Genomic DNA, 13,955 nt, shown 5'->3' on the forward strand with positions numbered 1-13,955 from the left:
GTTCATGCGTATATCCTCTTCGCTTCTCCGTACAACAATTATTCGCGCACCTCCGTATTCTTCAACGTACGGGCGAAGCGTGTGTATTTGTACATGTTCGCCGGTCGAGTAGAACGCGGCGTGTATTTATCATCACATAAAAAGAAAAGAAAAAAAGAAAAGGAGCAATGACGCTGCGTACAGCAGCGGGAAGAACGAGGCCCATGTTGCTCTATTAGCTGGGCCTATGAAAACGAGGCAGCCCACGTGATCGGCCCTCTGGTCTGTCGGGCGCGAATCGGGCAGAGAGCGGAGCAGGACGACCGAGTTTAGTACCATACTGCCAACAAAACAACGCTATACCTCAGTTATAAACCGCGCGCTCACTGCCGTGTCGTCTCTTCGGAGACATCCGATAAAATTGGAACGATACAGAGAAGATTAGCATGGCCCCTGCGCAAGGATGACACGCACAAATCGAGAAATGGTCCAAATTTTTTTGGGATTTTGCGCTCTGGTCCCTCGGGCCTTACAGGTACGTCCCTGAAGATCTTTTGTAGCCCCCTGGTGCTATTTTAGTCCTTACAAAACGGCCCTGCCTGTATTGTTTGTCTGACAAACAGGTCCTTCGTTCTTTCATGCTTAACCTTCAATTAATTGGTAATTGCATTTAGGTAATCTCCATGTACTGGCACGATATGAATCATTCAGCAAGCGAAAGAAAATAAATAATCAATGTACACCATTGCAGAATGGATCACAGAAGATCGAAGAATAATAAACTACTACGAAATGTCGGAGTATTTTTCTGCACCACTGTCCACTGTCAAATTCGTCTTCATCAGAGACTTGGACAGCTCCGCCTTACATTGCCAAGCTTAAAATTTTCACCAACACGGCCTTTGTTGTTTGAATAGGCAAAGTTTTATTTTTGAACTCATTTTCTTGTATTTTGATCTCCATGGTTTTTGTCCACTCCAAACGGGTCCTCTTGAACGTTATAATCTCTTTGGGATACTTCTCCTAGTTTACTCAACCTTTCTTTCTCATGGGATACGTCACAACTCATACTTGCAGTGGCCGGCTCAGTATTTCATTACGTGTATACAGCTAAAAATTTACGAAAGATATCTAAGAAATATGTCAAATACATCATTTATGATGCACCATATCAAATACACCATGAGCCAAATATATCGGTTGCAGACTCAGTATTTAATCAAAGGGGTGCTAATTTCTAAGCACTAAAAATTTCACTAATTTTCAATTTAAAGATGTGCCATCAAAAGTACAATGCCACCGATGCAAAAGAATTCTTAGGATCAAGACAAGCAATGCACTCAACAACTGATTTGATTTCTTAGAAAAATGATTGTTTAATTCAACTATAATTTAGTCAAGCACAACAATGAAAGAAACCAACTTGTTACACAAGTTATATATCCTCACCTTACGGAGAAGAATGACACACCAACTGATACATCCTATCCCATATTTCCCTCCGAAAGAACTTTCTTGTGAACTGAAGCATTGATTGTGTCTGTTGGATCCTAGGAAGAATAACCAATCGTTATCTTCCACTCAGATAAAAAAGATATGTACTTCTCTTCAACATATAATACTTACGGCCTTCAATTCATTTGTTTTAGCTGAAAAGTAAAATACAAATATCGCAATCCCATTACAAAAAGCTTCAACTGTCCATGCATCAACGAATGTAATCAATTCAATTTCTGAAAACAATAACAGCACAAGGAGTAGAAATCACCCAATTGTGCCCACACTCACCTTCAGTGTCAGGAAGAGATCTCGCGCTGCCCTGCCTAGCCAAGTCCGTGCTGCCGCGGCTGCGCCTGGCCATGCTAGCTAGCGCCACCACCACCGCCATGGTCGGTGCCGTCTCCCTCAATCATGACTCGTGCGTGTTTGAGTTCGACTCGGTGTTCTGTTGCTATTTGGGCGTTGGATTGGCCTGGTTGTAAGTTCTGTTGGGTATTTGTGTAACATCTCAAAATTCTTAAATATATCATTAAGTACTCATAAGTATTATTAGCATCATGTTTAATTGTTTAAGCAATTATGCATATAATTAAAAATTAAAAATTAAATTATTAAGTTTAATGAGAAGTGGTGCATTGTGAATGAACTCACAAAATTACTCTAGAATATAGGGTTGGAAATAATTTTAGAAATTTATCCATGGCATATGAAGAATATTAGTGATTTTCCCTAAATTTTAGGGGTTTAAATTGAAGCCTTAAAAATTAGAGCAAGTTAAAAAATGTTGCAATTTTGAAGAATTTTAATTTAAAATTGGCTCAGGATTTTTGGGTCAAACTAGTTAAAATGGGTTGCGCATGAATTATAGCATCCCATAATTTTTGGAGCTTGAAAAGGTCTTCCATTAGATCAGAGAAAACAGGGAGATCTTATGCTTCTTGTTGATCACTATTCATCAAGCCACTATCATCCCCTTCCTCAATCTGCCTCTGCTGTCGGTCGCTGTTGTTGACAAACAGGCTTGCCATTGAGCCACGACACTGAGCAGCTTTTGGACGGTGCAACTTTCCTTGACTGAGCATGCTGACTACCACCTTATCCCCTTACCCTCTCCTCTCTCTCCCTCACTTTGCTCTCTCTCTCTCTCTCTCTCTCTGTGCTCTGTTTTTCTCACCTAGCCAAATAGAGCAGAGCCAGCGAGAGCACACGTCGTCGAGCCCAAATCCACCGCATCCTCGACGAGGTCCCTCAAGCCCGAGCCGTGTGGGGCAGAGGAAGGTCGCAAAAGCTTCATCGAGCCCTCACCAACCGAATCGATGCATTTCCCCATCGGATTGGAGCTTGCGCCACCGTCTTCTTCATTTCTGATGCCTTGCTTCGCCCCTCCACCGTTGACCCACCACCACACCGCTTATCCGACCTAAACAAGAAAACAGTGAGCTTCCCTGTGATCCCATGGAGCTTTTGCACGCGTCGCTTTAGCTTCGGCCTGACACCAGCGTGGGTCTCTGAGTGAGCCACCTGCCGCCACCGCCTCTGTGCATGCTGCCAGTTATGCCTGTCAAATGGGACCACACCTAATATCTTCCCTAGGTTGCGGCAATGCTCCTGTCGCTCTCTGTTGGTCGAGCCGCCACCGTCTTCATTGACACCGGTGTGCAACCGAGCCGCCATGGCCGTCGCGCCTAGGATCTCACCACCAGGCATCGTCTAGTTAGGCTCGCAGGCAGGGAAACACCCAGCCAAGGTCGCCATCACGCACTGGGGCTCCAGATGCCCTTGGCTCGCACCACGGCACCACCGTTCTCCGGCGACGGCACATGCCGACAAGGCTAGCCACAGCCGGGTCAATTGTGACCCGATCAGAGCAAGCCGGCCCCACTATCATCCTCTGTGGCTAGTTGAGCCTGGGTAGAAAAAGGTTTTAGGAATTTTAATAATTGGATGATCTAGGAAATAGTGAAATCAATTTATTGTTACACTGTAAATCAACTGAAAGCTTGTTAAATGTGTAGGAAAATGAATATTGATCCAAAAATAGCAAAATCAATTTTGTTAGCTTTGTATAATCATGCTCTACCTGTTAAAAATGTTAGGGGCCATGAAATATGTATTGAAATTTCTTTAGTTAATGAATGGGTTTAAGTTTTAATAATGCATAGTAATTTATTGGTAAGTCCAAAATTGATGAAACCAATTTTGTTAATCTTGTTATAAATTGCTATATTCATTAAAAATACTCACCCTCATGTTATACATAATTAACTTCTATTTAGGATTAAACTCTAGTTTAAGCTAATTTAGTCTTAGAAAATGTTAAACAATTAGCAATAACCCAATTTAAGAAATCATCGATGCTAGAGACTCATAGCATATTGCACAGAATATCCATTGTTGTCATGCATCGTGGAGCATCTCTTATCGCATATCATCTATACTCATTGCAATGCATCATTCTTTTATTTAGAAACTGACGCTTCGGAGAGTCGTGTGTTTGAACTTGATAACAAACCAGAGGAGTTTGTGAGTGAAGTGCAGGAAGCACTAGGCAAGCATCTATCACATTTATTTTATATTTTGGTGAATTGTTGGTCAATTTGCTAGATATTGCTATAAGTCGTATATAAATATTTTTAGCCAGTTGATATCGGGAATCGAGTATAACCTATTTAATGCATGTGTCCCTACCTTGATATATTGACGAACTCCATCCTTGTAACCTGGGTATAACCATGTTAACGTCCAACTTAAAAGAACTTCGGAATGCTTAGCAATGCATAAGTCATCGGTAGAAGTCGAGTGGTGTTACGTCTATCGTTTGTGAGCTATCAGGCATTCGATTACTATTTTAAAGGAATGACAAGTTAGGATGATGAGTTGGTGAATTGGAGATGAGATGTGGGCAATGTTAGGGTAGTTCGGGAGAGGAGACACGAGTGCCATAGAGTTTAAGACGAGATATGGGCGGTATTAGGGGTAGTCCGGGAGAGGAGACCCGAGTGCTATAGACCACTTGTATCGTTTAAGCATCGTCTGTGGTGTCATTTGGCTTAATCACTTTTCTGTACTAACCACATATCTAAATATGGTAAAGATGAGCCGAATACCTTATGTTGTCGTGACCCTTTAGTCTGAACGTCTATGGTGTTGTGAGCTAGTGGGCTTGTAGAGGTATCTAGGTTGCTTTAGGAGTGGACCTAGTTGACCTCCACACTGAGAGATGCATGCTCCAAACAGTTATGACTTATTTGAAAAAGGTTGTGAAAGTGCATCTAGTCCTTATATATGGTTTTGGTAATTAATGTCAATATCTATGGACTAACAGTGGTGTTGAGTTTGTTAGTAGGTTGTTTCATAGGTGATGCATGGAGGAGAGATATGCATCAAGATGAATGAGCTCTTAGTAATGTTTGGGTAAGTTAATGACAATACATATGGACTAACAACTATGTTGAGAATTGTTATTAGGTTATTCCATATGAGATGCATAAATGATGAAGCATGGATTCATTGAGAATTGTCTTGAGTTCAAAGAATTGCATCAAAGTCATTGAGATCTTAGTGATGCTCATAAGAGAAAAGAAAAATCCATAGAAAATTGGTTATAAGCGTGAATGTTAAGTTACTTGTGGGGATCAAGTAACTAAAAGTATGCCATTATCAATAGAGTTTTATGGACTAACCTATGTGCTTTGTGCTTGAGAGCGAGTTGAGGTTAGGATCCATAAGAAGACATAAGTTGAATTAAAATCCAATATACCAAGAGTGAAGAACAAGATTGGACTCCATATATGATAACTCGAATTTATTGAAGATGTCGGGTACAAATTGGTTTCTATGGCAAGACGGTGAATAGCAAGCAAGACTCGACTGCGATAGACCATCCAATGGTGAAAGGCAAGCAAATGGCTTGGTACGGAAGAACCAAGATGACGGTAAAAAGTGAGTGTAGCAAAATAGCCATATTAGTCTATGATTGTGATTTTGGTGATTAATGACAACATAGTCATTGGGACTAACATGTTTGTCAAGAATATATTTTAGTAGATCTCGAGGATGCAATACATCAAGAAGCCACCACAGTCGAGACAAAGCTTGATTGAATTGGAAAAGTCTCAGGAAGATTACCGGAAGGTTCAGTCCGGAGGAGTTTGCACTCACCAAAGCATTGTGTCCAGAGGCAAAGTGAAGGATGATGACTTCACTGGAAGGTTCGATACTCTGTGTGTTGAACTCACCGGAGTATTTCTAATAAAGAGGGAGAAGGTTGAGGACCTCACCGGATAGTCCGTGTGATCTGCACTGGGTAACACTGGAGCATTTCTTGCAGAGAAGAATGCAAATACAGAAGACTGAAGATCAACCCACCGAAAGGTCCGGTGCTTGATTTGTGCACACCAGATTATAGTACTGGATCATTTCTTGCAGAGGCGACTGCAAGTGTTGAAGAATAAAGAACAACCCACCGGAATGTCTAGTGCTCTGAAGATGAATGCACTGGATTATTTTATACAAAGAGGCTGCAAATGCTCGGATGGCTCAAGATAACTCACCGGAAGGTCCGGTGATGGATTTGAAGGCACATTGTAGTATCCGGTGTTCACAGAGGCAGTGAGTGGAGTTCCAATTGCTAATTTCTGAGTTTGTACTTACCGGATGATACAATGTTAGTACTACTATTATTACCAGATCATCCGATGTTAACAGCTTTTCTAAGCCATTGGAAAAATGGCTAGTTGCGGGTTTGAGGTTATAAATACCTCTCAACTCAGTTATTTAAAGGGGTGGCATGCTGCTGGGGTTTAGAGGAAGCTCATATATACTTGAGAAGATATCCAAGCTACCAAAGTGCTTAAAGTGGTTATCTAAGGCAATTAAGCACAAGATTATAGAGTGTTTAGTGCTTATAGGCCTAGAGCGAGTTGTAGCTAGGTGCTACAACTTGAAGAAAGGATCAAGGAGTGATCTTAGCTTTTACCGAGTTGTACGTCAGTGTCTTAGAGTCTTGGTGACTCGTTAGCATCTTGGGTCTTAGTGGCTTAAGTTTGTTGACCCTCCGACTTGGTATGGAGCAGCGGCAAGACACATGTACAGGGACACAGAGACCCTTGCCTTGGTGGCTTAAGCTCCGAAGTGATCACGATGGCAAGTGACTGGAAGAGAGACTAGTGGTGAGATTTTTCCTTGGTGGCTCATCATGCTTGAGACCTTGTCTTGGTGATTAGGTAGCTCAAGAGCCGTGACCGGAAAAGACTTGGTGATTGGAAGCATATCCTTTGTGGAGCTCCAATGTGGATTAGGGATGAAATTCGTGTCATTGATACCACAAGATAAAAATATCTTATGTTGAGTTTATCTCTCTTAGTTATTTACGTTTTCACATTTATATACTTGCAATTTACCTTTCTAGAGTAGATTGTAATCCTCTTAAGCGGTAGATTAGACACACTAGATAAACCTAGAGCACATTTAGATAGAAATTTAGATAAGTTTATCTTGTGAAGTTTTTGGAGCATATTTGGTTTAGGTTTTTAAGTGTCCTAATTCATCCCCCTCTTAGGACATCACTGTTCCTTACAGCGAGTCAAGGGTTTGCACCAATATTGTGCGAGGCAATGGAAAGTTATGGGTGATTCGCATCAATCACATGAAGAATCAAGAAGAGAGAGTGAATATGACATAGAAGTTGGCAATCCTCAAAGGTTAAAAGAAAGAAGTAGTATTTGAAGGTATTCAAATGCTCAAATTGGTTCAAAACATTTGAATTTGAGTATAGGTATGCCATACTATTAAGAGGGATACAACGTGATCTATTTATCGTGTCTTGATGCTTAAGAGTTTCTAATCAACCCAAAGTGAGAGTTCGTTTTAGGAATCCAGTGCGGAAAGTGTGGAAGTATCTGAACTGGGTTTTGAAGTATTTCTAGTTTTATCCAATGTGTTTGGGATCATGAATTCAGTTGGAATGTGTAGCCCTTTGAATAAGCTTTTCGTAGAGTAAATAATCTTCGAAATTGGACTTCGGGATCAAAAGTTATCGCTGTTTTGAGATGGTCAACTATGCTGAACTCGGACACTACGGGCTGATCCGGATATTCCAACTTGCCCAGAGTCTCCGGGTTTAACTCCGAATCAGGTGGTCTGTTATGGCCTAAGTGTTTTACCCGGAGACTCCGGGTTGATCCGGAGACTCCGGGTTCTGGTAGTTATCCAGACCCTCCAAGTTGTACTTCGGCTAGGGTTCTCGGTTATGCACTTAAGTGACAACCCAGATACTCTGGGTAGACCTAGATACTCCAAGTCAGTATAAAAAGCTATGTAGCGGCTAGTTTTTTGGGAAGGGTATAAATAACCCCTCACCCCCATCCTTGTTTGCTGCTGCTTGGGCACGAAAGAAAAACCTTAGCCAAAAGAACTCTCTCCCACTCCAATCTAGTGTATGATTTGAGAATAAAAGTGAGTTGAATTGAGAGATTGAAAGGTTGAGTACAAGTAGGCTAAATCCCATATTGAGCATTTGGGTTCATCGACAAGAAGTTCATTGTCACGTTTGTTACTCTTGGAGCTTTGAACTCCTAGGCGGCTAGGCATCACCAGCGAGCATCTAAGGTTGTGGTGTGCCGTGAAAAGTTTGTAAAGGCTTCGATTTTGCCTCCGCAAGGAAAGAAATCAAGCGTGATCGAGTTTGAATAGGAAAAGGGTTGAGAAAGAATCGGATCAAGTGTGACCAAGCCCCTCAATGGAGACGTAGGAACCTCTAGAGGAGGTGTCCAAACTTCAGAAAATATATCTTGTGTCTCCTCTCTTGTATCCTTGTTCTTGAGTTTTTGCTCAATATTTCTTTATATTACTCAATCTACTTGCTTGTGTGAAATTGATTATAGGTTCTCCGTGGATCTACTTAGAATCATCACTTACACACAAGACTTTATTTGGTTTGAGCTAGAACTCTTTAGGCATACTTTAATTTCAGTTTCAAATTCATTCTCTGTTGAGCCTGGAAGTTCTAGATTTAACTCGGAAACTCTGGATACTATACAATCAGCTCTAAATCCGGAGGTTCCAAATTCAACTCGGAGTATCTGGTGAACATTATTTTCAGGATTTTCAACTAGAATTTTCTTGCATATATTTTGCTAGTTTTGAATAATCTTTGTCATCCGAGGATTGTAACTTTTACATTTGTTTAAGATGATTGTGCACTAGTTGAGACTAGGATATTTAGAATTTTCATTTGTGAAAAATCTATTAGTTTATTTTTCGCTGTAAGTTTAGACCAACAGTAAAATATGACACTTTTTTTTTATAAAAATACCTATTTACCCCCTCTAGGTGACAACATTGTCCTTTCAGATTGTCACGGGTACTCCTTGTGCAATAAGAATAGTTGTACAAGCCGAATGGTTTCGTATCGTGTGGGTAAAGAAGTACTCCGTTGTAGGGTGTAAAATCAACTAGAATTGACGCGCTCTCGGTCATGGAGAACACTTAATGTCTATTGGGCAACATTGTAGAGTCCGTTCAGTTTGGGAAAACGGAGAGTATATGGGTTTTTAAGGAGAAGCATCTGTTGATGCTTAGTTGAGTTGAATAAGTTTATATTACTTGGAGATTATGATCTTTGAGGATTAATGCTAGCTGTTCATATCCTTATATTGGTTAAAGTCCTTTTTGCTGGATCAACTTAACTTTATGGCTATTTCTTGCTATTTAACTAAATGCATTATCCTTGGAGTTAGGACAGTATATACCTATATCATGTAAGTCTCACGAGTATCTTCATATTCAAGGTGCTGCCCTTAAGTTGATGCATGTAACGATAAACTTGTGTATGGATATTTCTATCCTGCCGATGCCGATGATGGGTAGGAGTAGAGGGGGAATGTCTGAGCTAATCTCGGTGGTGCCTTATGGATAATGGCGACACTGCCCTTTTGTGTTATTAATATCTTTCCGCGGTGTATGAAAACTCTGATGGTAAGTAGAAACTGGAATCGTAAACAAGTTATGTAATATAAGTTAAAGTCTTCATATTCTTTTTATATCTTGCGATGGAACTATGTTATAAACGGTATATACTGTGGTATTAGACTTTGTTGATCATACATCTGAACTATTGAAATTGCTCCCGTTTTAATCGAATAGTACTGTAAATGTTTTTAGATAATTGTTAGCTCTCGACACATCAAGTGACGGATGCATGTAGCTCTTATCTTTATATACAGTTAGCACTGTCCATTAAGACAATTGTAATTTGAACGGGTCTTACCATTTGGGCGTTGGATTGGGCTTGGTTATAAGAGCCACTCAACCATGGACGTAGCTAGGCTAGCAGGATGCTGGCTGGGCGTTGGATTTGCCAATTGGGCCATCGGGATGGCGGGATAGTTGGACCTCTCATATATACTAATTTTTTTGCAGAAATTTGGTGTACCCAATGTGGGCCCGCCCTTGCATAGGTGCAAACAAGATTTAGTCGTTGTTTCAATTATATTCCTTGGCACCCCTAATATCACCGTTGGACCGTTTCGTAACCATGCATGCATGCATGCGTTGGGTTGGTTTTCGATGGCGCTATCATGCATGTACTTGTATTATTTGCATGCGAGAACCACATGTTCATCAGGACTCTCTTGGTCCGGGCCCACCTGACAAAGTCCGGCCGGACCCGGGAGAAACGGATAAAGAAGGCGTAACGTTACACCTTTCCAAATCCTTATGTTGTTGAGAAGTTGTGACTATCAGTATAGTTTTCGAAAGAATAATTATGAAAAAATATATAATGTAAAGAAAAAATTATTTATTTTTTATTTATCTGTGTTTATAATAAAAATTACTATCTTATATATATAGTGTCAAAAACTTTAAATGATAGAATCAATTTTTAAGAGATAGAGACGTATTTCAAGATGATTAAATCTTTAGGAATCGAGATGAATTTAAATTCTGTTATAACTTTAGATTTTCCTAACACTATCTTTTGAGCACTTCTCGCGAAATACATATGTTTCATCAAAATTTAAAAAACCTAATAAAAAAAATAAAAAAATACATAGCTCATAATATAATCACATAAAATTGCCCCATTAAAAACCTTAATACAGTGATCGAGCTTTGATGAGACATTCTTGGCGGCGGCATGCACGCGCTTAGCTGCCAGCTGCCCGGGGTATACGTGCTCCCCCAGCTCCCCAGGTGTCAAACTCCTCTCCACGTACGTGTCTCCTTCAGCTGAAACCAGCCCGCATGCACGCGGCACGCAGCTTAATATTCCATCTCCCTGCCGCGCAGGCCAGGGCACGCTTCGTTCGCGAGGTCGCCGGCGACGACGATGATGGCGATTATAGGGAAGTTCTCCGGAGCGGCGCTGCAGCTGTCGCTCACGGCGCTGCTGGCGCTCGTCCTCCCAGCCTACTACGTGTACAAGCTCACCACCTACCTCGTCGGCGCCGTCTTCCCCGAGGACGTCGCTGGCAAGGCTGTCCTCATCACCGGCGCCTCCTCCGGCATCGGCGAGGTACGCACGAATATAATCAACGTTCCCGTGCAAATTAAACTTTGACTAGTGGCTAGCTGCAAACCATGCATGCATCTTCTCTCCAATAACCTCATTTCGTCGAGTTGGATTCTTCATTAACGAAGTACTTCTGGTTACTTGTGAAATTAGTAATCTGGTTACATGCTAACGATTAATTACATCATACATATATATATGCGTAGCATCTGGCTTACGAGTACGCGAAGAGGGGAGCCTACCTGGTGCTGGTGGCAAGGAGGGAGATGAGCCTCCGGGAGGTCGGCGACAGGGCATTGGCGCTCGGCTCGCCGGGCGTCCTCGTCTTGCCGGCCGACGTCTCCAAGCCCGACGAGTGTGAGAAGGTCATCGACGACACAATCCGCTTCTTCGGCAGACGTAAGTGTGTGTGTGACACGAGTTTGCTGCTTAGCTAGCGTTACGAATGAATTAGTTTGATTTCCCATCGTCAATCTTGTGCACCTCGCTCCGAGATCTACCTGCGCACATAGTTAATCACTGATAGATGTTTTTTTGCCCTGAAATTAAGAAAAATGCTAATCGACCAATTAATCTTCATAAAAAATTATGTTGGACCGTCTGTTTGTGATGCATTTGCAGTAGACCACCTGGTGAACAACGCGTCGATCTGGCAGGTGTGCAAGTTCGAAGAGGTTGAAGACGTGAACCACTTCAGGACACTGATGGTAGGAGTCTGACGCGTTCCCTGAGTTATCTGAGAACAAGGCTTCTTCAATCCAAAGACAATGATCCCATTCTTTTGAATCTTGCCTCTTGTAGGACATCAACTTTTGGGGCCACGTGTATCCAACTCGGCTTGCCATCCCTCACCTGAGGAAAACCCACGGCCGGATCGTCGGCGTCACCTCCAACTCGTCCTTCATATTCATCGGAAGAAATACCTTCTACAATGTCAGTACCCAAATCCCACTACTTGGGTGCTAAGTGCCAACATAAGCACCATCTGAATTACCGATATGGTAATGTTGCTAAATGTATGCATGGAACTGAATTGCGCATATTTGCAGGCTAGCAAAGCGGCAGCGCTCAACTTCTACGACACCTTGAGGATGGAGCTCGGCGGCGACATCCGCATAACCGAGGTGGTGCCTGGCGTGGTCGAGTCGGAGATCACCAAGGGGAAGATCCTCACCAAGGAGGGCGAGATGAAGGTCGACCAAGACGAAAGAGATGTATGTTGTGCGTGCACACTTCGCCCACAGTGATTAATTAGTTCCACCGATCACTCCATCTTGATCGATCGATGCATCTTGTTGCCATAACAAAAAAAGAAAAACCTTTGTGCTGCTCCAGGCGATCCTAGGGCCGACGCCGGTGGAGCGCGTCGGCGACTTCGCGAGGACGGTGGTGCGGGACGTGTGCCGGGGAGCGAGGTACGTGTTCGAGCCGAGGTGGTACATGGGGGTGTACCTGCTCCGGGTCTGCCTCCCGGAGGTCCTGGCGTGGAACTCCCGGCTCCTGACCGTCAGCAGGGTCGGCACGTCGACCACCGACACGCTGGGGAAGCGGCTGCTCGACTCGCCGGGCATCCGCCGCCTCGCGCAGCCGCCGTCCCTCCGGTCGCCAGAGATCAAGGACCAGTGAGCTAGGCCGGTTGAACTTGTGAATGTACAGTTGCTGGTCGTGTTCAGGCTATGCATGGTGCCATGCACTTTGCCTGAGCGTTTAGCGGTCGTGGATTATATTTGTGTTGGACATGGACGATTAATAAGTTGCTTGGTGACATTGTTGCAACAGCTAAAAACAAGACGTATCGCCGCCTCGTTACTCAACTCGAGATGACTGCACTTCCATGAGGTTACCTGAAGGGAGGACGTACGGTTACGGTATCTAAGCTAGTCTATTTAGCTGACCAAGTAAGAAAAATGGCCGCTTCGTTGTGTTTCCAGAAACCACAGACTGACTACAGGGAAAACAAGCCAAACAGCACGAGCTGCAAAGGCCTGTTTGTGGCTAGTCACGGACATCTTCAGCTTGCAAACTTGTATGCAGGGCACAAGGGCACAATTATGCAGTCGCACGTTACCACTAATCCTCACTTAGGATCAGAAAAATCTTTAAGCAGCTAGGTAACTGTCAGTATTGACTTTGTTATTTAAAGTTCAGTTTACAAATATTTATGCAAAGGACATAAATGTACAACGTTCTCAAAAGCATTAATTTCTTATGGCCGTGCCCTCGCCGTCCTCCTCGTTGGGGTCGGAGGTGACGATTAGGTTCTAGCGTCTCATCTCTTTTTCAAAGGAACTAGTCCTATACAGGTGCTTTGCACGACGTCATCAAACAGATGCGGGAGCAACCCATGCGTGAGCGCGCATAAGAACATGGTGCGGGAGGCCACATTGCCGAGCAGACGTGGGAGGATGTGGACAGGAGCACAATGCAGGACCACGTGGGTGTGAGCACGTGGACCCACGTGGGAGGCCATGTGATCCAAGGGAGAGCAGACCGTACGAAAGAAACACTATATATTTTTTAAGTAGTAGAGATTTTTGAGTGGTGGTTTGACCGGGGAATGGAGTGGGGTGGAGGAAGGGTTTTGCGGGTTTCCCTCCGAAGTTTGGAATGGGGGAGAAGAAACACGGGGATGTGTTTTTTGCGAAGCAGGGTGCGATGGGTGGGTCCCACCTGCCCAGTGACTGGGCATGTGTTGCGAAATGTGCTGGATGGTCGAAACACGGAAGAAACTTCTATGAGACCCGCGCGCGAAGGACCTCGGTGAGACACCCATCCGCGCCGCGACACGTCCGACCTCACAGAATTTTCTTCCTCGAAACACTAGGCTTGGTTGTGCTGATACACTAGTGAATGCGAGGTGGGCTGGGCTCTACATAGCCAGGTAATTTAACGAAATACCACTCCTTATGATTGGTGATTCATTACTTGCCACTCTGACTCACTTTGACTACTGAGGTCTCTC

The 13,955-nt window shown here is 43.2% G+C and overlaps 1 protein-coding gene and 1 non-coding gene across 2 annotated transcripts; both read left to right on the plus strand.

The window, feature by feature from the left end:
• The first annotated feature begins 375 nt into the window (after nucleotides 1-375).
• Nucleotides 376-478, plus strand: LOC133925730 (U6 spliceosomal RNA). The gene has a single exon (XR_009910998.1). It is a non-coding gene; the product is annotated as a U6 spliceosomal RNA (small nuclear RNA).
• Nucleotides 479-10,713: 10,235 nt separating this feature from the next.
• On the plus strand, nucleotides 10,714-13,067 carry LOC133923468 (11-beta-hydroxysteroid dehydrogenase 1A-like). Its single transcript, XM_062368760.1, has 6 exons — nucleotides 10,714-10,996; nucleotides 11,200-11,392; nucleotides 11,615-11,700; nucleotides 11,795-11,926; nucleotides 12,043-12,207; nucleotides 12,329-13,067. Exons 1-6 carry the CDS (start codon nucleotides 10,811-10,813, stop codon nucleotides 12,617-12,619), a joined length of 1,053 nt encoding a protein of 350 aa, XP_062224744.1. The 5' UTR covers nucleotides 10,714-10,810; the 3' UTR covers nucleotides 12,620-13,067.
• The last annotated feature ends 888 nt before the right edge of the window (nucleotides 13,068-13,955 follow it).

The sequence above is a fragment of the Phragmites australis genome, chromosome 7, assembly GCF_958298935.1.
Source record: "Phragmites australis chromosome 7, lpPhrAust1.1, whole genome shotgun sequence".
NCBI classification, from domain to species: Eukaryota; Viridiplantae; Streptophyta; class Magnoliopsida; order Poales; family Poaceae; genus Phragmites; species Phragmites australis.

Coding starts and splice junctions, on each gene's coding strand:
- LOC133923468 (XM_062368760.1), top strand. CDS start 10,811: ATGATGGCGATTATAGGGAAGTTCTCCGGAGCGGCGCTGCAGCTGTCG. Junction 11,701..11,794: donor ACCACTTCAGGACACTGATG/GTAGGAGTCTGA, acceptor TGCCTCTTGTAG/GACATCAACTTTTGGGGCCA. Junction 11,927..12,042: donor GAAGAAATACCTTCTACAAT/GTCAGTACCCAA, acceptor GCATATTTGCAG/GCTAGCAAAGCGGCAGCGCT.